General features: G+C 39.1%; 1 protein-coding gene across 1 annotated transcript; it reads right to left on the bottom strand.

Moving 5' to 3' along the window:
* Positions 1 to 512: 512 nt before the first annotated feature.
* On the bottom strand, positions 513 to 27344 carry LOC106940368 (dedicator of cytokinesis protein 8; the record flags this gene model as incomplete). Its single annotated transcript, XM_015023101.1, has 30 exons — positions 513 to 1882; positions 2462 to 2632; positions 6860 to 6966; positions 8134 to 8277; positions 8576 to 8812; positions 9268 to 9357; positions 9716 to 9850; positions 10094 to 10225; positions 11412 to 11555; positions 12070 to 12262; positions 13521 to 13621; positions 13709 to 13867; positions 17406 to 17558; positions 17787 to 17921; positions 19008 to 19104; positions 19233 to 19320; positions 19674 to 19800; positions 20013 to 20195; positions 21719 to 21870; positions 22228 to 22391; positions 23220 to 23353; positions 23509 to 23664; positions 23795 to 23908; positions 24179 to 24328; positions 25162 to 25257; positions 25749 to 25841; positions 26285 to 26463; positions 26562 to 26726; positions 26872 to 27106; positions 27249 to 27344. Coding segments are annotated over 30 exons (4182 nt in total), but the record flags the coding sequence as incomplete, so codon positions are not given.
* Positions 27345 to 27564: the final 220 nt, after the last annotated feature.

The raw sequence follows: 27564 nt of genomic DNA, 5'->3' as shown, positions 1-27564 counted from the left end.
ATATTCATTTGTTTGCATTGCATCAGGTCAGTATTTTTATTTTTAATTGGGAAATAATCAGTTGAAACAAAAAACTAAAATCAATGACGGATTCATAAGAGTTTGGATAGGTGATGCAATTATATTTCTGTCCAGCTTCTGACAGCTTTCACATATTTTTCACAAATACAAAATCCTGATTGCCCAACTAAAACTACAAATGTCCCCAGATCTGAGAATAATATACATTTACTATGTGCTACAGGCTACAATCATTAAATAAAAATGAAAAAAATATATATATTAAAAATTGTTTTTGCCATCAATAGCCAATATTTATTAAATGATTGCTAATTTGCTTAGTTTCAATCAACTTGATACACTTAAATTATTTACTGATGTATTTTGTAGTAGGTCATGCTCCTTTTAATACTGTGTTTTTTTATAACACTAAAACATTTGATCTAGAGTAATTTTTAGTGCAGAACTCAAAATGCTTTTATACCAACAAACTGGACATTATAGAAAGAAAATAAATATGCATATGTTAAATTTATTAACTTTCTGCATAAGGATTGTGCTTAACAGAGGTTCCTAATTTAGTAAAACAGTATGAACAAATACACAACAGATTTGAATGCCACAAATTTATCTTACAACACACATTTAGATTAGTTCAAAAATAGAAATGCACTTTAATACTTAGTTGATACAGCAAGTTCCATGACTTTGTTTTACTAAGCCATTAAAAAAAATCTAACAGCTAATAAATACAATCAACTGAGCAATGATAATGTATTTGAAATGTATTTCTATTTATGAAAAATAAACACATTTACATTAAATACATTGTGACCTAGAACATAAAACAGGTTGAGCAGTCATGTATGTAAATAAGATCAGCAAAATGTCCTGTTCAAAAGCAGGTATTGCAAATCTTTACAGAAAGAGTATTTCAGCATAGCCTGTGCTGGCTGGATTTTCAAAAATATTGCAATTCTTCTGAAGTTTCTCATTTAAGATACAAAGAAACGCTTTAAATTTGGCACTGGAACTGCTACATACACAAAAAAAATTGCTATCAAATAAAATGCAAAACACTTTTTAATTTTTGTAAGTGGAACTATATACAAAAAAAAGTGGCTTTCATGCATCTGCGAACTGCAGTTTAGACCTCAGAGAGGATTTCCTGCTCCTGTTTGTTCATTAAATGCTGGATGTCCAGAAGTAAGGAAGCAAGACAAGGATACAAGCAAACGCAGAAATTTGTACATGTTTCTCCAGTGCATAATCCATCCAGTTCAAATAATTGCTGCTTAAACTAAAAAAATGCCATGCATAGAAACCCAGAAGTTCTGTAGTGCCAACCAGAACTGTTGATCACTAAAACTCTTATTCTGTGCCATATGTAAATCAGCATGTTCATTCAGAGATGTACATACATACAAGATACAATAATTAACAGAATATACACAGTATGAACACTGGGTCAGTAAAAGAGCTTTGCTGACCAGGAGAAAATGTTTGCAGCATTATCAGGACTTGATTTTACAGTGAAATATTTAAAAAGCTACACTTTGCTCAGGATAACCATTTACCCTTTTTTCTGTGCTCTGTTCTTATACAGCATACATAACATTACAAAAGTGGTCATGCATATGTATGCACAATGCTGAATTTACAAAAAAAAAACAGAAAATAAAAGTTGAGTCCTCCATGTAGACACGCCTTTTTCCTCATTTTTTCCGAGGTGTCACCAGCAGATCTTTTCAGCTCATCTTCTTTTATGCCTTAGACTTTGTGACAATTTCCCTCTCCTTTCTGCAGCACTTCCCAACAAACTGAGGCACCTCAGGAGTTTTCCTCCAGAGTTCTGCGGAAACTCAGACGCTTGAAAGAGTCCCTGGACAATGGATCAGAAAAGACATGAAAAATGTGAATACAACAAGGAATAATATTAGTAAGGATTACAAAGTAAAGCAAATATAATGGGATTTATAAAGTTGTGCAATATCAGTTCATTGAAAGGCCATACTAATATACATTTCTTGCAAAAGGTTTATTTTATTATTTTTGAAAATGTCCTCTCTTTAACTTCTCTAAATACAGCCAGAGGGAAAAATGAGGAATCACATTTTTATGTTTATCAGGAGAATATTCTAATTTTAGCACATTTAAACCAGGCAGTTTGCTTAGAGAAACTGTCTCATAGATGCTGTTTAATGACATGCACAGAAACCAACCTGAATTTTAGTGAAAGATCTACTAAGCTCATGATGATTAAAAATACCTAATGAGTGGCAGTCTTTACTGAAGCTGTGCTTGAAAGTAATTTGGTATTGACGCAGAATCTCAACAAGTTGGCATTATTGGTGAAAATACATTAAACTCTTGAAATAAAATGTCTGTCTTTATTCCTTTGTTACAAATAAAAATAAAAAATTTAAAAAAATAAAAATAAAAAAACGCTTGCTTAGCTCACCTGTTCTCCAGCCGAGGCCTGACGATGGGTTTGTAAAGCTCGGGAATCTTTCTCTCCAACATGGGCCTCAGGTTTTCTCTCAGGCGGTTGTAGTTCTTCTTCAGCTCCTGCTGGTACTCCTTCTGGTCTGATGTGATTAAGTACTTGTTCTTCTCAACAGCCTCACCACACCTACAAGATAAAGAGCAAAACAATGCGAGACAGCTGTCACAAGCAAAATTTGGTTCCACAGCATGAAATGAAAAACAAGTTCATTCACTACTGCATTTTTTTTAATATAAAATAACTTTAAAGCTAAAAGGAGCTCCAGAAGTAATCCTGAGCAGCCGATCTATTCATAATCCCCTCTCTCCCACTCAAACCTTCAAGAATAACTGCAGTGTTCCATGCTAACAATGTCCTGTAACTACTTGACATAAATCTGAGTCCTTTCCACACCAGATCTCTAAATGGGTTTCCAGTTTATTAGACTCTTGGGAATTTCCATATGTTGATTGGATTCCTTCCAAGTACTCCTGCTGAAATGTGAAACAGACCGCGCATGACCCAGAGCAAAGTTAAACAGAGCAGAGGAAAAACAACTAACCAACAAATAAAACATTCTGGCCTCCCTCATGTGCTAGAAAAAGGACAAAGCCTTGTTATGAAGGAAAGCACTAAAAGGATCTGGAGCAGAGAGGGAGTGTGTGGTTTCTCTCCACAGTGCTCTATCACGACATGTCTTAACGGCCAACATACAGAGCCCGATGTAGGAAATAAGAAAGAAGGCGCTGATTGCAAACACATGTCTGTGTTTATCTCTTAGCTTTTAATGAAGGTAATATGGAAACTCTAGGGTTGCGTAAGAATGTTCAGTAAAAGCGGTAATGATGGTAGAGTCACAAAACATCTGCTGGTGTTTGACTGACTGACTGACTAAACAACGTTCCATCTGATGAACATTTTAGATATTTGGCATCACTCTGCCAAGTAAATCAAAAGATAAGGATGGTCTTTTACAGTAAAATCTGCTTGCACAAGTTCAGGCATCATCCTTGTATTTTCCTAGGCGACATTAAAAAAAACAAAACAAAAAAAAAAATCCCCAGCACTGCAAGCACACAATCAAAATCAAGATGGAGGAAAAGTGCATTTGAAAAGTATTTATACTCCATCAACTTGTTTTCAGTTAAATTTGTACCCATTCGTCTTAGCAAAACGGCTTCAGCCCAGTCAGACTGAATACACAGTGTGTGTTTTCAAGTCATGCTACAAATCTTACGAGGATCTGGACTTTGACTGGGCAGTTTTAGTATTTGCATATATTTTGAAGACAACTATTTGACTCGGTGTGTGTGTGGAGGGTTCTTGCCCTGCTGTAAGGTGATCTGTTGCCCCAGTCTGAAGTCTTTTGAAGCTTCCTACAAGGTTTTGCTCCTGAGCTGCCACATATTCGGCCTCTTGGCTGCTTCTCTGATTAATGCTCTCCCAGACTGGGACTCTGGGATTCTTTATGATGCTTTATTTGTTCACAAATGTTGCGTACCCAGAAGAATTCGAACCCTTCAAAAAATAAAAGCGCTACTCATACCGAGATCAAATTGCACACAGCAGGGCTTGATTTACTAATCATAGTGAAGGCAATTATATTTTTTAAGTCAATAGCATTAAGTCTGAAAGAAAAGTCATTTTATTGCATTATGCGTCAAACATCATCCTCCAGCTTAATAGCTTAATGCCAAAGGCAGTTTACAAACCAGTCACAGCAACACAAAGCTCGAGATAGGCAGGCCCATACTCATTAATCAATCAACCCCCCTCTAAAAACCCGGTTGTTTAAGTCCTAATCTCTACAATTATGTATTTTACAAGAGCAGGTTAGAACAAGTTTGTGCTTTTAAGAGGCACCGAGGAGAAGAAGTGAAGCAGCTTTTGACTTTTTAATGGGAAACAAAAAAAACATGTTGCCTTTGCTTATTAGCTAAGGGAGAAATGCTACTTTCTGGATCATAGTGGGCATGTGATCATCTTTTTGCTACCAGTTTCATTTAAATGTTTGTTTTTTCTATTTGCATACACTTGTAATTTAAATACAACTTATAATTTAAAAGTATTTTTATATCTAAAGGTGGTTTTATAACTCATAATTTCACACACAGTTAATCCGATATAGTACCAATCACTGTGCGATGGACGGACATTTTGTTTAAGGTGCAACACATTAAATCTATTGGGAAGTAAAAGTAATACAACAAAACTAAGAGCAGCTTTTTGTTGTTGAAGATTAGGATACTAATCATATGCTGTCTTGTTTGGATTTGGATCTAAAATAGAAAAATAAACCTTTCTGAAATTAGTGTAAATATTTGCCAACCTGCTTGCAGCAATCAAGGCAGCTGGATGCAACATGTTGGTTGGAAAAATGTAAACCATCTTTAGGAAAGAAATCACACATGCACAGGAGATGAGTGGCCAGAAACACAAACATGAAGACACCCGTGCACAAACATCCACAGTGTCGCTCTGACACCAGCAGGAAGGTTAAGATTGCATTTAGGATATACAAAATATAGGAAAACTCTACATTTTAACTAAATTTGAAATAGTCTGAACAAAACCAGAACCCTTCAGAGACATTGAAATCTCTGGCAAAGATGTGTAAAAACTCTTACAATATATATATTTTTTTTACTTCAGCAGCATAATCTCACACTGAACATTTTCAAAGAATTCAGCCTTGACTTTCAGAAACGTTCACCAGGGGAGGAGTTCAGCCACTGTTTATAGTCGCTGTTCAAAATTTTAGAGATCTTAGCATTTCAAAAGGCACGTGTGTCTACTAAAGATATGTAATTTTAGAAAATCTTGCGATTGTGACAATATTGGTGAATACTGCAATGACGATAATCACAAGATGTGTTTTTTCTTCCTTCCCCTCATTCTATTCTATACTTCCATCACTCTCTGACCTTCAGCATTTTGGGAAATATCATTTGTGTCCAGTGTGATCATCTGTTCCTGTGAAAATGTATTTAGTACATTAGCATGAAGACAATATGTGAAGAGGATATTGTTGGATGAATATACCAGCCAACAAATATTGCACTCTAAACAATCCTTTGCAATATGAATATTGTGCAAACTGAAGTTGCCATGATGATATATTTGCAATATATTGAACAGCTATAGTGTCTACCTTCATAAGTCAGGGAGCAACTATAAAAATAAACAAAAGTGCAAAACAAAACTGTGACAAACAAGGCTGGATGAGAAACATTTTGTTCTGCCATCACATAGCAAGGGAGGCAAAAAGTATCATTGTATGACAGAAGATCTGTGATGTGAGGAGTCCGTTTCACTTTCAAAGGTTCCAGTAAGTGTTACAGAGTTTATGGTATTACAGACTATTTGAAAAAGCAGGACATTTTAATAAAACGTGGTGAGTGCTGCATGAAAACTGAAAACATGTTTTTCAACATAATAAAAAAAGCAGAAAGAACAAAAAGAGTGGACTCTGGATAAACCCTGCAAAACTCCGTAAAGAGGAATGGCCACAGATCTCTCCCTCCGAATGTTCCAACCTTTTACCAAATGTCATTTGGTAAAATGGAACTGCACCAAGCATTACAAGTAGTGATAGAAACCATTATTCCACTGGTAATTTGGTTAAAAACAATGAATTCCTTTACTGTTGTCCTCTAATAAAGACATGATGCTTCAAATGCATTAGTGTGAGATTTTACTGCTACAGTAAAGGCCTTTCTTTTTATTATAGATGACTGGCACTTTGACCCAAATTTAAACTTGCATTTTGAAAGTCAGGATGAAAACTTAATTGTCAATTTATATTCTTTAACCAAAACTTGATTTAATTTAGAAAAACCCTTAGCCTTCTGCATTAACATAATTTAAGCAATAAGACCACACAATGTCTAGGGAGGATTTTTACTTTCTTCAAGTCGTCACCAAAAAACATATATATATTTTTTTTATTTCCTTTATTTAACCAGGTAAACCCCGTTGACATCCAGATCTCATTTTCAAGAGGGACCTGGGAAAACAGTCCCTGGGATACTGACATTTCTACAAAGAGACTTTCTTTTAAGTTTGATTATTTTCTTTTTTTTATTCTTGTCAGCTGTTGCCATTAACCAAAAACACTAAACAGACCGACTGGTGAAATAAAAAAGGGCTCATGAACTTCTATCACTCACTTAAAAAGCATCTACATGAGGTAAATGACCTGTGCTTGCGTAGCCCTGTACCAAGTCCAGAGGAGCCCAAAGCACGTCACACTACATTCAGTCAGTCGCACACTGGTGGTGGTTAAGTACAGTATGTTTATGCTGCCTTTTTCAATTTTGCATGAATCTGCTGTGGTGTGCATCATAAGGTGGTGGTCATTTGCTCCTGTCTTACCTCATTATAAACTCTTTGAAACACAGGCGCAGTTTATTGTGGTGACGGAAGAGCTTGGGGTCTGCCGGGATCTCATTCAGGAAGACCTGGGCCACCTCCAGCGGGCCCTGCAGCATGGGCGGAGAGGGTGAGAGTGGAGGGAAGGAACAGAACACAAAGGGACAAAGTTAGAGAGGGAGGAAGAAAGAGAAAGGAAAACATGGCAGAGGAAGGAATGAGAGGAAGTGCTTGGGAGCATATGAACAAAAGAAGGGATGAGAATGGTTCTCGTTTAGAAATGGGGGGAAATGAACTTATTGTCTAATGCAACTAGGAAACAAGGCACTAAACCAAAGCATGAGGAAGAGATCAGATCAGAGAAGGAGACATGATTAGCGTACTGAATGGCTAAAGTCCCCGCCAAGCCTGCGTACCGCCACCATTTGGCTGCCATTTCCCCAGCATGAAATCTTGTTATCCTAACTTATATTCATCATAAAACCACAGAACGCTCACACTAAGCTCGCAACACGACAGGCACAGTTAAACAGCTCTGATTAGCATCATAAATGCATTGGGCCTGGGCCTCAGTCCTGGGTCTGAGCTACAGGTCCACGCACATGCAGAAATCCAGCCTCCTGCACTGATTACAGCCAGGAGTTATATGTTTACCAAGCTGCTGAGCATTAGCGTTATGTATACAACCATCAAGTCAGAGCGAGAGAAACTGTCAGATTAAGACGCTGGAAGATAAAGCGTAAGGGGAGAAAGGAAACGGAGACGCTGAAGCTTGCTTTGTCATTACTCCAACATTCGCCATGCTGGCAGAACCTGGAAGCTATCAGATCAAAGAGCCCTCCGGTTCAACACGCCACGCAGCAGAGACATGAAAGGAGAAAGGGTCCATGGATTGACGTTTTAACTGAATCAAGAGGAAGCAAAGGAAGGATTAAGGTTATAGATAGGATGAAAGCTTTGATGTGTGATCGCTGTCTTTTGTCTCACGTGAAGACTTGGACTAAGATGAAAATTGTAAATGTAATAACAGAAATAAAGGTGATCTAGTTTGCTATATGTTCATTGTATGACAAAACAGAGCAGGAGTCATCTTAGGAGTTCTTACAAACAGAGACTGGTGTTTAGAGTTATTATCGTCAGCCGCACTAATAATGTCCATCATGGTAAACCTGATTTAAGATGCCAACAGCTGTTTAAAATAATTTTATTTTGAAACGCACTGCAGATTTGTCTAATACCAGCTAGCACATCAGAAGTAAATCTGAAACCCTGCTTACCTGGTTAACAGTGGCTCCCACAGAGCCTTGTAGCAGCATCTGTAGCATCTTGGCATCGGGTTGCTCCCGATGTGTGGCAACTGCAAGCTCCCTAGTTTTCTTCTGCATGTCCTCTATGGCCACCTCTATAGGAGTAAGGTCAAACTAGAAGGGATAAAGACGTGAAATTATTGCGATGTAATGGTGTTAATGCCAAACATGCATGGCTTGGTCTCTGGTATGAAGCCGCAATAAAGTTTCACACATTCATGCTGATCATGACTGTGTGAAAAAGCCATGACGGGCTTTTTTGAAACCAGTCATGGTTTCAAAAAAGCTTTTGATTTAACATTTTTATGATTAAGGGCTGTAATAATCGCATTTCCATTATTCCACAAAGACCAGGACAAATACGTGTAGCATTTTGTGCTGAAAGTGGTTAGAAACTATTAATGGAACTGACCTCCTCTTTCTGGATGACATTGATGCGTGTCTTGACATAGGGGAAAGCGTGCATGGTGGTGAGGATGGTCTTCCTCTTGTACTGCTCGTTGAGCTCACCCCGAGGTCGTCCACTCTTGGTGAAGGGCGTGGTGTACATAAACCGCCTCAGGTTGAAGTTCTTCTCAAAGTTCGTTAGACGGTCTTTCATCTCATAGTCATCAAAGAAGGGTTCCACGTATGTGATCTGAATATACGCCTAGACAGAAGTGGTGGTTTATTTGAGAAGTGAGATTTAGCGCATTGTGCAGTTCAGGTTTTTGCTTTGCTTTGATGTTTTCCCCTCACATTCGTTGAAAACTGAAGATGCACTCTTGATGGAATAGTTTAAATTGAGTAAGATTGTGTGGACTGCATATGGGTAAGGAATACTTTACCGGATACCCAGTCCACACGCACCAAGGACTTTGTATTTACTTTGCAAAAATATATTGAGTGAGGACAGGGTTGTCAGTTAAATGCAAATAAATTTGGTTTATTTTGGAAAGGAAAGAAGCAAAACAACAAAGACAAAGCAGAAAAGTGTTTGGCGGTGCCACCACTTAGTGTCTATTATCTGTTGGTCAGTTTCAGCCATTAAACTTCATACTGACTCACTGATGTTTGACAGACATCAGTGGAAAAGCTGTGTATTACAGTAGTACAGAGACCTACCTTGCTGGGGTTGAGCAGTTTTCTGTCCACAGGTGTAGAGTCCTTAATCATCACCAATGTCTCATCTCCAAAACACTGGCTATAGAAGTTCTGAGAAGAGAGAAAGTTTTTGTTAACTTAATAAAATCTTTGTAAAATACTGAATATCTCAGGCTAATCCATGTTGATGTTTGAAGGATATTCTAAAGCACAGCATAGCCAATTCCCTGGTGAGATGAATGCTTGATGCTGACATTATATGGACTTAATTCCCCTCACAAGCATGTAAATGATTTTTCCATGCTCCTAAAAGGCTCACGAAAAACAGATGGATAATTGCTAGTTATTGCACTCTCTCATGCTGTTCACTCAAAGTCCCTCTGCTGTTGTGGGATTCTACCAGTCCAGCTGGGCACCATCTTCCCATTTCATTTCAGTCAAAACACACATACAGTTCAGTCCCTTGTACCTCTAGCCTGTGTGATATCTCGGGCAGATGCGTGATTCCAGGCTCTTTGTAAATAAATTCCCGTTCATCCAGGTCTCCAAACTTGGCTCCATAAAAACCCACACGGAAATAGGTGCCAAACATCCTCTTGTGGCCCTGACGGGGAAAACAAGAAGAGTTTAAATCAGCTTACTCGCTATGGCACGTGTGCCATGTTTTCTTTATTATGTCAAATTCTATTTTTACATGAGGATTCCTTTTGAGAGCCATAATTATGAGAAGCTTTTTTTTTTTTTTTTTTTTAATAAAATGGCTCCCAGCCTCATAAAACAAAGGTTTTCTATTGTATGTTTAACATCACCTAGATGAATAAATTAGAAGTTTCATTATAGTCTTTACCTTCTGGATGATGTTATCAAAAGCTCTGTGAAGCTTGTCATGTGTGGAAGCCAGTTTTCTAAAATCTCTTCGAGCCTCCAAGATTGGTATGATGATCTTGTACACTTCATTCACTGCCTCATAGAGACTACCCTAATGAAAGCAAAAAACAAAAAAAACATACATTATAGCATGAAGATGAACCATATATCTATGAAGAGCTTATAGGTCACACGTGACTCAGTTGTTGGCACCCCTCATTTAGAACATTTAACAAGACTGGATCACACAGAAAGAGGAATCATTCTTCCAATGATTCCTCTTTCAATGAGGAACTCTTCTTAGAGTTATCTCTCTAGGTTTTCAATAGGATATGGGTCTAGGGACTGACAAGGCCATAGGAGTTTGAACTTGCATTTTTGTGTTGATTTGACTACAAGTCTTGGATAATTATCCTCTTGAAGGACCCAATGAAGACCCTTTTTCAGTGTACTGTTATGGCATACTAGATTTTGATTTAAAGTATCCCTTTTGAATAGAAACAAGGCTGCATCTGATCCCCTGAGTGTTTGGTGCTGAAAAGCTCAATCTTAAGACCCTTTCAGATCATCCTTTCCTTCCACGATCTAAATGCTTTCCTCTTGACCCCACAATGGTGGTTCTTTGGTTGCATGTTTATTGGGGAACTACATTCCAAAAGACTTGTTCTTATCAATGCACATGGTTCCAGTTCAAGTCACAACAGAGTTCAACAAACTCCAAGTTTCCCTCACACACAACTGTTTAATGAAACAGTTGTGAAACGGTTGTTTCGTCACATTGTAATGTTTATTTGTTTATTTATTAGTTGGTTTATGATGGTTGTTATGGAGACTTGGTAACTCTAAACCCCATAACACTACTATGTGATGCAGTTCAATCACTGGTCCGATCTCAGTGCAAATAGAGGCAGAATAATAAAGGTTCCTCATCTATCAGATTGGCAAATAGAAAAAAATAACAGGAAGTGGTGAATTATTCATGAAAAGTTCCCATTAACTACAATTACCCTAAAAAAAAATAGCATGCACTTATTTTTTTATATTTTAAAAGATGTTTTGAAATATCCTCACAATGTCCTCACAATTTTTTTCTCAGATTAAAGGCTGAGATGATGATATGTTAGTAAAATAAAATTAATTGTAAGAGCTGCCAAATAAAATTAACAGCATCAATATTTGCATTTCACTTCGAACACATGTAACCAGATATTTTCAAAATTGTGAAGAATTACAGTAATCTTTACAATGATATCAGATGGCGGTACATATTTCGCATTGCTATATCTTTAATGTCTTACATTGCTGAAAAGCTCAGCAGCCTGTTCGAGCAATCCCACCAAGCCGCTCTCCGTGAAGTACCGTCCCGAGCACACGCCATCCTCGTCCGGGGACAGGATGTCATCGGACACAGCTGACTCCTCAAGCACATTGGGGGAAATGTTCTGTGACGAAAAACAAAAATCAGTCGCCGAATCAATTAGTTAGCCCACTTAATCAAATAATCAATCAAGTGGCTTAAAAGGATGTGTCCTGCTGCGGCGAGAGGGAACCATCTGGATTATCATCCAATCAATGAACTGCTGACTGATATAGAATTCAGTGTCCTGTGCTATTAGGGTGCTACAGAGGTCTTGTATGAGAAACGCCTCATTAATGGAGCCATCATTTTTGGAACCATTGTAGCCGTTTATTTTCCATTTGTTTTCGCTTTAGGTCAGCTGGCTGCAAAATGAGCATACTTTGGGGCTTTTTGTCCTCCCTCATTTTTTAAGACAAAAACATTTCAGTGGACCTTGCCTTGATGGTAGAAGCGTACAACTTCCCTTTTTCCCCCTTAAGCGCTTCAAGGCATTAATTTGACCAACTTGGCAAATGTCTAACCAAAATGACGTGGGCAGGTGTCAATAAAGTCTTGATCAGGATGTCTCATTGTTGGGTTAATGTTATTTGTTATACCTGAAAGGTGACACTTCCAACAGGAAGGTATTTGTGATCCTCCAACATGCTGAGGTACTCGGCCACCAGAGCAGCAGCATGGACCAGGCACATGGCTGACTCGGTATAACACTTCCTGTTGTTGTGCTTCTCTGCCATGTTCTGCAGCCAGGTCAAACGGAGGTCAGGAGACGTCTGGTAGCCCTTTGCTATCCTGGAGGGTAAAGAGAAAAAGAGCATAAGTTTTCCCTCCTTTTTACCCTTTATTTAATCGCTTACAAGTCTAATTAAGATTAAAATCTGCCTTGAGAGCAACTCAACTGAGAAAAAAAAAAAAAAAACTTTTGCAGCACAAACAAGAGCACTGAGTGGGAACATTTTGTATATGCAGTACGAAGCACATTTACAGTACATTGCAAAATATTTGAACCGCTTAAGCTTCCCCCCCCCCAATTCATCAGATTAAAATCCCAAACTTCAAGGGTTTTATTGTGATTTTAGGAGATGGACCAAAATGATGTTCACAGCTGTTTAGTTTAAAATAATAAACATCTTAAATATCTCACAGCTCAAATCCTCATATGAAAACATAAAGAGTATGACACAGCTCCACTACACATACAGTAAAGAAAAAAACAGAAATAAATCAAATGTCTTCCAAATAAAATGTAGAAAATATGAGTAAATGTTAGGCTTACTGATAATACTGGAGCAAAATGTGGACCAGCGTGGGAGCTATAACATAAAATTCAGCTACTATAGTGAAGTGGTATCAAGAAAAATAAAAAAATATTTTCTGAATCTGAAATGACTCATTATTTATATATATATATATATATATATATATATATATATATATATATATATATATATATATAAATTAAAAAAAATTTGCACTTGTAGTGCAGTGAATCACTGCACTACAAGTAAAAATGTATTCTGCATCTCAAATGTTTGTCAATCATCTACTTTAAGTGCACAGAGATGCATGTTTAGGTGCATGTAAAAAAAAAATTAGTAGGTGAAGGTCCTCCTGCAGGCCACTCACCAGGTGACCAGCAAAGCCTGAACAGAGAGTTGCATGACAAATAAGACACGATACATCACTGAGTCACAACGAGGTAGGGTGCCAGAATCAACAGTAGCACATGTATGCTCTCTTTGTTTCGATGCATCCCCCACTTGCTCCTTCTCAAATGCACACAAGCACTCTCGCATTTATACGCACGCTGTTTAGTTTTGCATATACACAAAACCAGATCAGAGGACTAAACTGCTACCACATGGTTACCATAGTGAAGACAGCAAATAGGGGCTAAACAACGCAGACCACAGAGAAATAAGAACCAGCACTGAGGGATTTGGAAGAACAAAGAGAATGATAAGCAAAGTTTAAAAAAAAAGATGATGTAGAGAGGCAGACTGAAAGAAGGAGGCACCTCTTTCTACATCAGGCTCTTTTTCATTCTTACCTATACATAAGATCCATAAGCATTTCTGGATCCTCCTGAAACTCCCTCATCTTCACAGTGTCTGACAAGATGCTGTTGAGGTTTCTTAATAGCTCATCCACCTGAGCATCCAGATACGAGTAAGATCATGCTTTTTAGAACATTTAATCAGGATTGCTCGTGGTTTCTGACTGTGTTTAAGCCTTCACCTGTGAGGGCAGCTGGGTGTTCTGCATCTCGGCATCCTCCTCTGCATAAGCCAGGATGGTGCGGAGGGAGCGCCTTAGATATTCCTCCTCGAAGTCTGATGATTTGCCCACCAGTGAGGCCAGTGACATGGTGACCTGCATCTTCACCCTTGAAAAGTTCTGAGAAGAACGCAAAACACACAACAATTAACCATACAATGTGGATTATCCACGGATTCACAAAGAATATTGATAGAATTAGGTGCTTTTTAACTTCACTTTCATGTGAAGAATAAAAGTCTGCACTATGTAAATAATGAGCAATAATAAATGAATGAATAAAAGCGAAGATCCAACCAAATCTGAAAACAGCCGATTTATTAGAAATAAATTTACTGAATCGGATTCAAAGAAATGGATCACCAATAGATCCAAACTAAAGAGGAAACAAGAAAAACATCAACTTTAATCACCACTAAGCTGTCATTTCAAAACATCCTAATCAATGGCAGCAAAACTCTGAAATGATGGCAAGGGGGCCTTTCAACCTCAGGAAACTGGAGCTCATCGCCAAAGATGAATTGTCAAAATACCAGTGACAGCATGTCGAAAACTGGTAAAGAATTAACGAGGGTTTCATTGGTGTGATGACAATATAGAATTATTCCTTTGATTACTGAAGAGGGTAAAATATCATGTAATTTATTTATAATTTTGTTCAAAAATCCAGTTAAGACTGTTCAATTATTTTTTGAGAGGCGTCTGTTTAATCTTCTACATTAAACAAACTTCTTGGCTGAATGGAAATAATTTCAAATCTATATCTGCTTACAATTAACTTAATTGTAAATAAATGACTGAAACAACAGCCAGTCATGAACTAAACCCATTTAAAACAGGAAGAACAAATACCCGTTTGTTTTTTTCCCCCCTTCTCTTTTCTCGTCTCCTCCTCTTTCACACTACCTGGCCAAGAACAAGAGCCTGACAAACACCCTTCCATCTTCTGAGCAAATGTGCGAAAGAGACGGTGCCCGTGCTTGCGAGATGTCCCATCCATCTCCAGCATGACTGGCTAAGCGGGAAATGATCTCCCATTAGCAGAGACATAATCACCCATGGATCATCTCTACGGCCCCATTCTGTTCAACTGAGCATGGAGCCAGGGGCTCACCACTCATCACTGCCCTCTAACTCAGTGTGTGTGCATGTGTGTGTTTGCCCTACAATACGGACTTAACGACAGTTTAAGTCAACACATAAAACCACTTTGTCATTCTTTTTTATTTTCATTTTTAGCTTCATCTGGCCCTCTTCCCTCCAACTTCTGGCTATTATTCTCACTTTTCGAGAACTGGAACTGGATGTGTTCTTCCTGGTATTTTCTCATTTTATTGTTATAATCCAAAATTAAACAAAGAAGGGTAAATATGAGATGAAAAAATAGGCGTCTGTGACAGATGGAGAGCAAAATGTGGGTGGAAAACAGGATCAGACCATAAACAAAGAAAGAGGTAGACGGTAAACATTGTATGGATGACTCATTTGGCTGCTACGCTAATTCAGATCACAGCTCCTTCTGTATACGCTGTATAAACAAACATAAACAGGGACACGAAGAGGGGCAAGACTCCCTAGAAAGTGGAGATACTGTATGTATGTGCGTGTAAGCGTGTTCCATAGACAGGCGCCTGACTTTGATTAAAGTGAACAGATTGTAAACACAGGAAATATCGACTGCAGCAGCAGTTATCGAACCGGTGAAGAAAATGAAAGAAGATACTCCGTCTTGTGCTCGCGACTCCATTTAGATCTGTCTTTTTCATTTCCCACTATTGCTGCTTCACTTCTGTTACAAACACTCCTCTATCTTCATCAAGATTTTCTTCTCTCCGGGCCCTTTGAAATTCCTTCTCTTCCTTCCCCATGTGGCACAAACGCGTACACACACGCATATATACCGAAACACGCGCGCACACACACAAGAAGGGGTGTCATTAGTTAAAGAGGGGTAAGAACATAGGGAGACAGACAGTAACATATCTCTCTGCTCTCTACTTAGAGACACATCCTTCACCAGGAACTTTCTCCTGCACGCTCAAAATAGACATGGAAAAGACATTAAAGCTGAGCAGAGAGGAAGAGCAGATAGGATAAAGATCTGAGTGACTCGTTGCTTCAGTGGGTCTGAACCAGGGAGCCATTCTGAATTCTCACTGGCACAAAATTTACAATGCCTTGCAAAGAGTACTTGTGACATTACAACCACAAACTTCTATGTGTATTACTGGGATGTGAGGTTTTAGACCAACACAACTTGGAGTATAATTGTGAAGTAGAAGGAAAAGCACCTACACAAAGTGTTGTGGTGGCCTTAAAACATTTGAGAAGTTATCGGAGGGACAAGTTAATAGAATCTGGTGTCATAAAATTTAATTTGTTTACGGCTCTGTAATTTATGTTTCTACACTTTAAAACACGAGTCTGCAGCCTCCTGCTGCACAGCCACAGGTGACTCTTTGGGCCCTTAGCACTTGCTTTAATTAATGTCTGTCTAATTTCTTTTTTTAAGAATTTGTGGCACTAGTGGGCTTTATTCATGAATCGCTTGACAGGAAGAAGAGCAGAGGGGGAAGAGGGGATATATGCAGTAAATAACTGGGGCTCTGGAATAAACCCAGGGACAGCTGCATCGAGAACTATAGCCTCCATATACTGCGTGTCTGCTCCATCTCTAAGCCACTTGGCACCTTTGGCCAAACATTTTAAAGAGCTAAGGAATGAGGTGCTAGAAATTCTAACCCTCGGAGTCTTTTCATGTGATTTTTGCAATTTACACAACAGAACGACTAAGTGCAGAAAATATTTGTCCTTTGGTCACAACTTAGTTGATGTAATTTACACAAATATTTAATAGTGGAAATGTATTCATTACCATTTTGTTAAAGCTTGAGGTTTTTTGTTTCTTTAGTCTGATAAAAAGAAAATACAGGTAAATAAATAGTTTTTAAAGAGATATCAATAAATACTTTTGGGATTGCAAAGGTTGCAGACACCCAATCTAAACAGATCTAACAAAGAAAGAATAGAATGAAAGAAGCAGTCACAAAGTTCACGGTAATTCTGGAGGAGCTGCAGAGGTCCACAGCTCAGGTAGGGCAAACTGGAGATGGACAAATTGTTGAGTAAAAGAAATAAGAAATGGCACCTTTCCACAAGCTATGCAGGGGATGCAGCAAGCATATGGAAGAAGTGGCTCTGGTCAGTGGAGGCCTGAACAGAGCTTTGTTTCATAAGTAAATTATAACACCACTATGAACACACCATCACTGTGGTAAAACAACATGGTGGTGGCACAGACAGGTAGGCATGTTTATAGGGGTTAATTCCAAAGCATTCCACACTTTTTAGATTTTGATTTGCTAAAATGTATTTAAAAAATACAAAATTTCTCTTCCACTTCACAATTACAAGTTAATTTATGTTAGCTTATCAAATGAAATATGAGTAAAAAATGCTGAGGTATCAGATGTAAAAAAAAATAAATAAAGAGGTATGAAAACATTCGAAAGGCTGAAAATTTACTTCACAGACTATGAATTCACCTTTGCACAGGGATACTTTTAAAGCAGGATTTTTACAAAGCTTAAGGAGATGTTCTGTTGTGTGTGTGTGTGTGTGTGTGTGTGTGTGTGTGTGTGTGTGTGTATTAACTTACGCTGGCATTACTGTAGCTGTATCTCATGATGAGATAGAGCGTGGCACATGCCTGGCTCCTGTTCTCGTCAACAGGGCTGCTGCAGTACTGAAGCACCTTCTGGCACAGATCTGCGCACTGCTCCGCCTCCTCCTCGAACAACAGGTCTCCGAACTGCACGCAAGCAAACCATCAGGTGTGCTCTACAAGGCGGTGTGCTTACATACGTCTATAATTCTAGCTTACATCAGCGGTCTGACACCCACACAAACAAATAAGAACATCTAATTTAGACTCAGATAATGTTTGTGTAATGACACCAACCCACACACACGCGGCATCCTTTTCAGAAAAGCAGACACACACACACACACACACACACGATTATGATAATGCAACTACCTTGACGACAAGTGCTCTCAGTGTGCTGAAGGTGTGACGGAGGAAAGTGGTGCTCTGGTTGCAGGTGAGAGAATGGAGTAACACCTTCAACACGCCGCCAACAACGCTGTCTTTACACTCATTTAACGGCACCGCCTGCACACAGAGCAGATGGAGAAATTAGGCATTAAATGCAGATAGAAACACCTGCGGGTGGAACCCGGTAAATAAACACCGAGAGGACACAACACAGCAAACCGACTATGTCAAACTGAGATTAAAACATCTGGTGAGACAATTGCACTGTTATCTATTATTATTTGGAATAACTGATGGTTCACCCTGATTTACCTTGAGGTTTTCCTTGTACTTTGGCATCATCTTCGAAAAGCTCACCATGATCAGACTGAACATACAATTTTCATCTCCGCCAGTGCAACAAAAACGTGGGCCTATACTTTAAAATGTTGTACTTTGTTTTGTATAAAGAATTAATATTGTGGTAAAATTCCAGGTGAGTGTAGACCGGTGGTGTTAAAAACTTTTCGCAACGTAGGCTAAATTTGTAAAGTTGTAAAGTACTTGCAGGGCACAAGAAATTAATTCCTAAATAAAAATGGAAAAATACTTTTCGAATTACTTTTTTTTATATGTTTGTGACAGTATTTGAAAGTCTGGCTCCTGCCACATTTCTAAGGGCTAGAAAGCTTCAGCTAATAGAGGTTTCCTTACAGCACAAACACATCCAGTCAATATTAAGAATAAGGGAAAAGGGACAAAATGGGATTGAATCCAAGCAAATTGCTGTGAACCTTTTTGCCAAAATTATTCCACATTAGCAAGTAGGAAGGTTTTATCCAAATGTTGATTTTGAGGTTTGTGAAGACGCTATGAAATAAATTAGGGAAGAGATGACACCCACACCAAAAAACATTTCCATGCCATCACTGGAGCTAAAAAACTGGCAAAAAAGACTTACAAGTGTAATAATTACATATAATTATAGAAAATCTTAACCATAATTTATTTGGTTTGGAAAAGCTGCCTTTCATTTTAAAAGCCTTTAGATCAGCAATTGTACGACTTGTTTCCTTGTTTTCATGCCAGTTCAATGTTTCTTTTTATAATTCTGTTTCTCTTAATTTCTTTGAATCTGTATTTGAAGTAATTTGCCGTAAATTGTGTTACTTCAGTGAGCTGAGTGACAGTCCTAATGTGACTATGAAAAGATCATTTTCCAACCTGTATTATGGTCTCTAAAAGGTCCAGGACTATAAGATTAGCCTCTGTGGCTAAATTCCCACTGATGAGAGCCTCCTGGTCCAACTCTGCTTTTGTTCTGAAAGGCGACGACACAAAGGTTACACACACACACACAAAAAAAAAGGAAAAAAAAGGGCATATTGACTGTAGGAAATAGGGGTTGATAATTAGAGTAAAACCAGAAGTCACGGATGGTAATCTTACTTATCCTGCCGATCGTTTGTTTGTCTCCACTGAGTGAGGTCTTTCCTCCAGCGCAGGTTCTCTCTCTGACCCACAGTTCTGTCCGTTCCTGTCAAGATTTCAAACGGAAGTTATGAATAAACGGGAAAAGAAAGTAAGAAGACTGTCAAACAAACTTACCTATGCTTTTTATTCAGTATATGAACCTGTCCCTGTATGCAAGATGCATATTTACTGCAAACCTACACTGGCCTATCTTAAGTTAAAAAAACTAGTTGAGAATTCATTAATTGGAAAAAAAAAATGCTTAAACCTTCATGCTGAAGAGAGTTTATGTGAAAATTGTTTAAGCTTTGTTCTGCAGATTTTTTTTTTTTGTTTAATGACAAGACATCAAAGAAAAGTTGCATTCCTTAAAATAAAAAAAAACATAAATAAAATACACAACAACAAACGTGTTACCTCCAACCCGTTTCATCATTTCTCCACGGGCTCCCATTCCTCTCAGCAGGGCTTCTTCTAGCTGCAGCTTGGCCTGCTGAGATTTCTGTAAGGCCTGTGTGCTCACTTTGTCACTGCTCTGCTTACCCTGCAGACGCACATTAAAAACAAAATCACCAGTTTGAAAGCACAACTCATACAATTTGAATATTTTGTAATAAAATAAAAATATGTAAATGCAGACAAGAAATTCGAAAAATACAACTAGAGTAAGCTCATTTTATCCTTTAAAAAAAAAAAAAAGGTAAAGGAAAATTGTTCCAGCTGCGCCATTAAGAAACAAAAAGCCCCAGAACTGACCCTGTACTCAAAGCAAGATACACATATAGTGAGGAGCTCCAGCAGTTTATTGAGTTGTGAAGGAGGCATATCCACGGTCCAGCGCTGGATAAGGTTTCTATCAGCATTCTTCATCACCCAGAGGAAACAAACTAGCAGGTGGCGACTGGTGTCTGCAGCCAGGGTGGCAACAGATTTACCTTGCTGGGAACACATGAAGACAGACGGATACAAATTATATTATATACAAAATAAGGGAAAACGTAAGTTTGATTTATAACGTATTTATATGTCTGAAGAGTCCCCAGGCTGGAGTCTGCAGCAGCACGTGTGTGCATAAACCCGAGTTCAGCTTGGGTCATTGGTTGGTTCTGTCTGAGCTACACTTTCAAAACAAACACAGTGGACAAAGCGTCTGGTTAGCCTCCGGGTCAAATCGCACCTTTGTCAATTCATAAGACCATTTTGTACCTGCATATTTTTATTGTCTTTCATTTCAGATCTGCAAGCAAACCACTTTATACACATGTAAGAAAAATGTTATAACATGCTAACTTCTGTAGCATTTAAGAATTTACAAAACTTATGTTTCTTAAAATGCTGAATGAATTGAATTCAAGACAAAGTTGATGTATTATCATCTGAAACATTTTTAAGTAGCACTCACATTTATTCTGGTTCTGATCCCCCATTTGGATGCTTTATGAGATACAAGTCTATGCATGCATCTTTTGGCACCCCTTTTATAGGTAACCCGACTCAAAATCATGCCACACTCCTCTTTCAAAGGGGTCAAGCTGAGGTACATCAATAAGTGCATCTAATAGTATATCATTCACAAGCTTCCTTAAACCCCATTGTGAAGTGATTGGTCAGCTCTTTCACTCTGGCTTCAGAGAAGTATGGCTCCTCCTCATCTCAACAGGCCTTTAATCTCCTGCAGATTAATTTAGCTTCATTCGTGTGATGATGAATCACTGCTGTGGATGACTACTGCTGCTTCATTGTGTGGCAGTTTTGATAAATGTAGGCATTAAGCTCCCACTGCCCTATGTGTCCCACCTACAACCCGGTTACTCAAGTCTCTTTGTCCGGAGCTGAACTGAGCCAATGCTCTCCAGAACCGACACTGAACACCATCGCATGTAAGCAAAAACGTGTCACTGTTTATCTGAATGTGCGTATTACCAATTCTCCTGCAGCGGCTAAATGATTCATGCATATTCTGTTTGAAGGCATGCTGCCTGAACGTGAGGAACCGGCGCTCTGGCTGCTGCTGCTCCTCTGGTTTCCGACAACTACCAGGCCGAGGGCTTGTTCACGTGAAAACCGCTCTTTCCGCAACAGCATTTCTCGTAACACATGGAGGGAACTGATTCATGTTCTGGAGTGGAAGAGAATGGCGGTGCTCAGTTTTGGTGCCTGTGCTGCTGTCGTTGCAGCCACAGCTTGATGGATGTGTTTGTCAAGGAGGACGGCCCTGTTCACTTATGTCGGCAATGCCTGGCCATAAACCATCTTCCACAGATGTGCGTGTTTATGTGAATGAGTTAGGGTTTTTTTTTTTTCTTTTTTTTGCAGGATGGATGAAGTGCATGTGTGGCTCTGACAGCTAATCAATCAGCATCTGCCCAGCTCACCTGTTGGGAAGCAAAACACTCACCAAAAGTTTATAAAGCCATTTAAAACTCTACAATCGTCATTCCAATTGGGAGCATAAACTTTACCAGGGATGCCATGGAGATGAGAACGTTACGCCCCAACGTGTTGAAGGGATTCCCGGCAATCGCCATGGCAACAGACTGATTGATAGGCGGCACATTTTCAAGGTCATCCTCGGATTCGCCGGTCTTGTTCTTGCCGGCGCGCGTGTCACAAACTGAATGAGACAAACAGGAGCCGGGCAAATTTAAGTGAAGCAGAGAGGAGTTACAGCTGTAAGTTCAGCACTGCCGTGTCTTAAGTAGACGTAAGGCAGACAATAGAGTCCGGCATTAACACATTTATGTCAGTGTGAAGAAAGATGGATGATCGCAGGCATTTTGAAAAATAAAGTTATTTCATTGTGGCTAATTGATGATTAAAGGCATTAACCTTTCACCTTGTTAAACCTCATTAATGGCAGATTCCACAGTATCTTCATCACCAACACTTTGAGTATTTTATTGTTTTTTTTAAAATCCCAAATACTGAAAAAAACTGTCATCGATTCATGATGTGATACTTTTCCACATACCTGTGAAATCCAGGTAGTTGGTCGACTCTATAATAATCCCCACCAGGGGGAGGTAGAGAGCAGACACCTTGGCTCTGACATCAGTTTTAACACAACGATCATCCAGATCATGGGAACACAGCAAGCTGTAAATTGCATTGATCGCCTTTCTTTGAACCTTTCCCCTGCAAAAAGAAGAAAAAAAAAAAGGTCAATCAGTATGACTGAATACACTCCTTGACTGTTTTTCACATTTTCTCATATTCCTCACAAACACAAAAAGCATATTTTATGATAGACCTTCACAAACAATTTCGAAAGATAGTGGTGGTTTACAACTTTTTGCAGACAAAAATCTGAAAAGTGTGGCATGCATTTGTTATCAGCATTCTGGTAAAATTATCCATTGCAACAATTATGGTTAAAAGTAATTTGGGGTGCATCTGAACCAGATTTACATATCTAGTTAGTGGAACTTTTCTCAGAATTATTTCTGCAAAAACAGCTCAGGCTCAGCCAGAAGAGAAAAGAGTAAACACTCAGTCTCAAGTTTATCCACAAATTCTTGACTAAAGTGAAGTCTTGACTTTGACTGGGCCACTTAATACAATATGCGTTAACTAAACCGTTCAACTGTAGCTCTGTTTGTATTTAGGATCACTGTCCTGCTGGAAGCGTTTTGCAACATCTAGTAGCTTTTCTCCAAGAATTCCCCACACCATAATGATGCCACCACCATGTTTCATCCTGGGAATCTGGTCTTTAAGGAGTTTCCCATGTTAGTTTTTCTGCCACACTGGGCTATAGACAAAAAGGTTTACATTTCATTTGGTCGTCAGAATGCACTACCCAGTCCTGGACAATCATTTGAAATCCAGGAGTTTTTTGTTTTACTGTGACAAAAAGTGAAACCTTTCCTCATTTGATGAAGGTACAGAATACAAAACATTAAAAAAAAAATCTGAAAGTAGCATAAAAACAATTGGAAACAATTTGACAGAGTTCCTCCCTACCCTTCTGACTCCATGTCAAGTGCCGCGCTAAGTTCCGTTAAGAGCAGACCGGTGAGGTAATGCTGTTGCTTGAATTCCTGAGACAGATCAAACAACGCCAAGATCCTCTGCTGTTCCTGGTAGGAGCCAGAACTCTGAATGAAAAAAAAAAACAACAATGAAATGAAAGGGAAAGAGTCAGATAAAGTAGTCTGCAACTTTGTTACATTGCATTTACAGCCACGATGTGTTATGCCGAGATACGTGCTTAGCTTTAAAACGGCCCTAAATTCAATGGCCTTGGACACACCTGTGAAGAAATGGACGGACACGGAGAGGCAGGCGCAGAAGCTGGGTTGCTGAAGAAGAGGCTCAGGTTGAGGTAGTGCTCATGGCTGCAGAGGATTCGCAGGAACTCCAGACGCATGCTGATCAAAGTTGGCATTGAAACGCTCTTAGCAGACATCTACAAGTGAAAAAAAAAAAAAAAGAGAGAGAGAGAAATGATCAATATCTTCAAGGCACGTTATTTTATACAAAATTGTATATATTAAATCTAAAACGATGCTTCCGCTTGCGTCCGAGTGCGACTTCACCTGGTTGCAGTAGTTTCTCACAAGCTGGAAAACAAACCCTCGGTCCATGAGGGACAGCAGGTCGTAGAGGAAGAAGGCCAGACTGATGTTGATTTTCTCTGCTTGCTCTACCTCCTGAAACAACAGTCAACAAACAGCAATCAGTAAGCTGCACTGACCGGATCTCGACAAGCATCTAGCTGAGCAAGCCAAGCTTTTGTTACCACAGAGACAAATTTAATTAGCACTTCCAGCTCCCTGTTGTTTGGAGGACACAGAGAAGATGAACACTCAAACAGCCCAGCTCAAGAGATCAGAAGCTCTATTAAACAGCTTTGGGATTCGAGTTGAGGGAAATCTGCTTGTTGTTGGCTCAGCTGATGAAACGTCTTCATATTTTGTCACCTTTTGTTGTTTGACGAGGATTGTGCAAATCTCCGCTGTGACCACAGAGACGATGGTGGTGACGTCGTCTTTGAATCTGTCAGAGAAGCGGCTCCTTCGGGGGACAGTGTACCTGTCGAGCTGAGACACATGCTGAGCCATGCTTTTCACCTGTTTACACAAGCCACACAGGAAACAAACAGGAATCACACATCAGGAAAACATGGAGGGGGGAGGAATTTAAAATTTTATAAAGAGCAGCCTTTAAACTCTCCTGTTATCAGAGGCAAATCCAGCAAAAATGTTGCCCTATTTATATTATATTATCTACAATATCATATACATATTTTAACAATACATGTAATAAACTATAGTGTATATTTGTGGTTTCACCTATACACTGACTTCTATATCATGTGTAGCCAGCAATAGAAAATACAGCTCAAGTTTGAAAAATTATCTTTTGTGGGGGTTTTTTTTACAAAAAAGGGTTGACAAATCTTAAATCTTGCTTTAAGAATTTCTTACAAATAAAATACATAAGTTTAGGTCTGAACATTTTGAGCTAGAGAACATTGTAGACTCCTTAAAACAAACAATAGTTTGGTTCTGAATTTTAACCTGCATGTTTTACACCAATTTCAATGTTACTTAGCCACCTGTGGTGTTCTGGAGTATTTTCTTCTCTTTGCCATTAGAATTTGTTGGGCATGTGTATTAGCAATACAAAACTCTATTCTACACAAAGTATATTTCTTTTCCTTTTTCCTTTGCTCCATGCCCCCCCACCCCTCCCAGGCTGTGCAATCCCATGCGTACAGCAAAAATGTCCAAACGGCCACTGTCTGTATCAACAGTGATGTAAATGTTTAATTTGAATCCTTTGGATTTTTTTACCCCATTTATTACCAATATTTAAAGTCATACGTTTATTTAACTTTTTGCCTCGCGAGTTAAACTCAAACACGGAGCCGTAAAAAATATTAAAAAAATGTGACACTGACCAACAGCTCAAAGAAGAACCAGGCATATTTGTAAGCGTTTTCTCTGCAGACGCCAGTGCTGACGACCATCTGCAGAGCCAGCTCCTCGTGAAATTGCTGTAATAGAGAAAATGAAATGTAGTGAAAAATAGTGCATCCACAGTGTTGACTGAACTCTGACCGAACACAATGTCCTCAATGTTACACTCCCACCTTGTGGCTAATAGAGGATAATGGATGGGGAATTTTCCAGACTGCAGGTGTTTGATTTGTTTTTCCCACACCTTTCCTCTGTATGTGTAAAGATTATAACTTAAATCTGCCATTTCCTAAAAGAGCAAGTCCTCTTGTCCAACAAAGAATGAGGTCATATTTTAATTACCACATAGTTGTTGAAGGTAGTAACGCACAGCAAGAAGAAGAAATGAGTCCTCAGATGACCAGTAGCTGATCTCTCTTTATGGTATCCTATCCTTATTCTATTTTCCCCATAAACAATTCTCTCTTCTGCTAATTTTCCAAACAACAAACCAACCGAATAAGAAACGAACATGTACATCACACTAGATTTTATGCTTTGCAGCCTTTCTGTTCTTTTCAGTCGGTACCTTTCTGTTGGACGGCCTTGTGCTTCCTGCAGAGTTCTGGTAGTTGCTGGTTTCCACATAGGTGGACACGCGGCTGCCCGGGTAGTTGAGGCCCTGCAGACAAAATGTTCCATCAAACTATGATGGATGTTTTCATTAGACTGGCTAAGTGGTGGCCTAGTACAATACCTAACACACACAGAGGGGCTGAAGAGTAAATTCTGTATAAACGGAAAAGTTGGGGCGTTTACAGATAGAACCAGATATTTACATACACTTTGTAAAACATACATAAGATTTTTTATTTTTTTTTTTTGTCCACCTGTTTCGCATTAAATCAGTCTGAACCGGTGCCGTTTTACGTCAGGGATTACCAAGAATATTAATGTCGCAATGTGAGTGTTATTTATCATTTTTCTTCAGAGTTAAAAGTTTAGATAAACTAGTGTTGCTGTGTAAGCGAAAATGGCCAGATAATGATGTGTGGGCTTGATGCGCCTCTGAAGCCAACACTTAACACTTCAAATTCCATTTGGTTTGGTCAAATTAATCAATACCTTTGCAGAGAGAATGTCTTTGATCTCTGCATCTTCATCTGAAGCTTGCTGAGCAGGGATGTCGGGGTTGCTGCTGCTGCGGATCCGGGACTGGAGGAGCATGCTGCCGACTCTGGCGGCCGTAGACGGACCTATGGTCATGTAACGGCTGTCTGATGATGGAGCTGAACCTGCTGGACCTGAGGGCAAGAGCCCCCAAAACACCCCCATAGAAATCACAAATCTGGAGATTTTGGCAGCAAATACACTTCAGTGACTGAAATGATGAGGACATTACCGGCATTCTGCACGTCTCGGGGGGGATCAGGAAGACGAAAGACCCAGTAAAGGTAGGTTGCTAAGAGGATATTTCTTCCCAGCTGGTCCCTGAATAGTTCCTGGCTGTTATGAAGACTGTTGACAATAGACACCACCGATTCAAAGGCTATCTGGGCCAGATTGGCTAAAAAAAAAAAAAAAAAAGGGAGACATGTGCACAAATACGCACATAGATATGGTTAGAAGTTTAAAATCAGAAATAACAAGTAAAAAGATGAAACAATTTTGTCTAAAATATGAGAAACATCTTGTTTTAAGTGACATCTCACCAGTTTGGCCAGCTATGACCATGGGCTGCATGATGAGGGTGAAAAGTTTATCCAGTACCCGGTGGAGGAAGAGCACCAGAGGCTCTAAATTAGAGGAGGGCAGAGATATGATGCTGAGCTTCAGCTCGTGCTCCAGTTTGTTCTCGGGAATCTTCTCGTCCTTGATCCGCACGGGGAATGTAGTTCCACCTTCCAGCGCATGACACAGGGTGAAGAAACGCTCCAAGTGATTGTCCTGGTGCAGTAAAGGGATGATTGTTTCAGAGAAGCCATAGAAAAACGACGCAGAAAGGCGCATTAGAAAGCAAAAACAGGTTGGAATTGAAGATGATCTGTCTGGTCTGTGAAACAAGTAAAACTTTGAAATTTGTATTTACTTGAGGGTGAACAGACGACACAGCTTGGACCTCAAGGTTGAAAAGCCCTTTGTGGCTCTCCATCCACTTGACCGGAGGGACCTGGGGTGGAAGTTTCTATAAGGAACACGGCAGAACAATTTTTTATTGCAGTCTGCAAAACCATTCTTAATGTGCAATTTTTAGAGAGATATGCATCATATCCACCCAAAAAAATGTAATTAGAGACACCTTTAAATTGATATTTAACCTCTTTTATTCTGTTGTGTGTTGGAAATCAATTAACTTCAAGGTAAATGTGTTAGTGCCTGAAACGATGCATCTCTGCCAGCTTTAT

The sequence above is a fragment of the Poecilia latipinna genome, unplaced genomic scaffold (genome assembly GCF_001443285.1).
Source record: "Poecilia latipinna isolate Pla-1442-1.1 unplaced genomic scaffold, P_latipinna-1.0 Scaffold3196, whole genome shotgun sequence".
Taxonomy (NCBI): domain Eukaryota; kingdom Metazoa; phylum Chordata; class Actinopteri; order Cyprinodontiformes; family Poeciliidae; genus Poecilia; species Poecilia latipinna.
The sequence above is the reverse complement of the archived record's forward strand: the minus strand, read 5'-3'. Positions and strand labels throughout refer to the sequence as shown.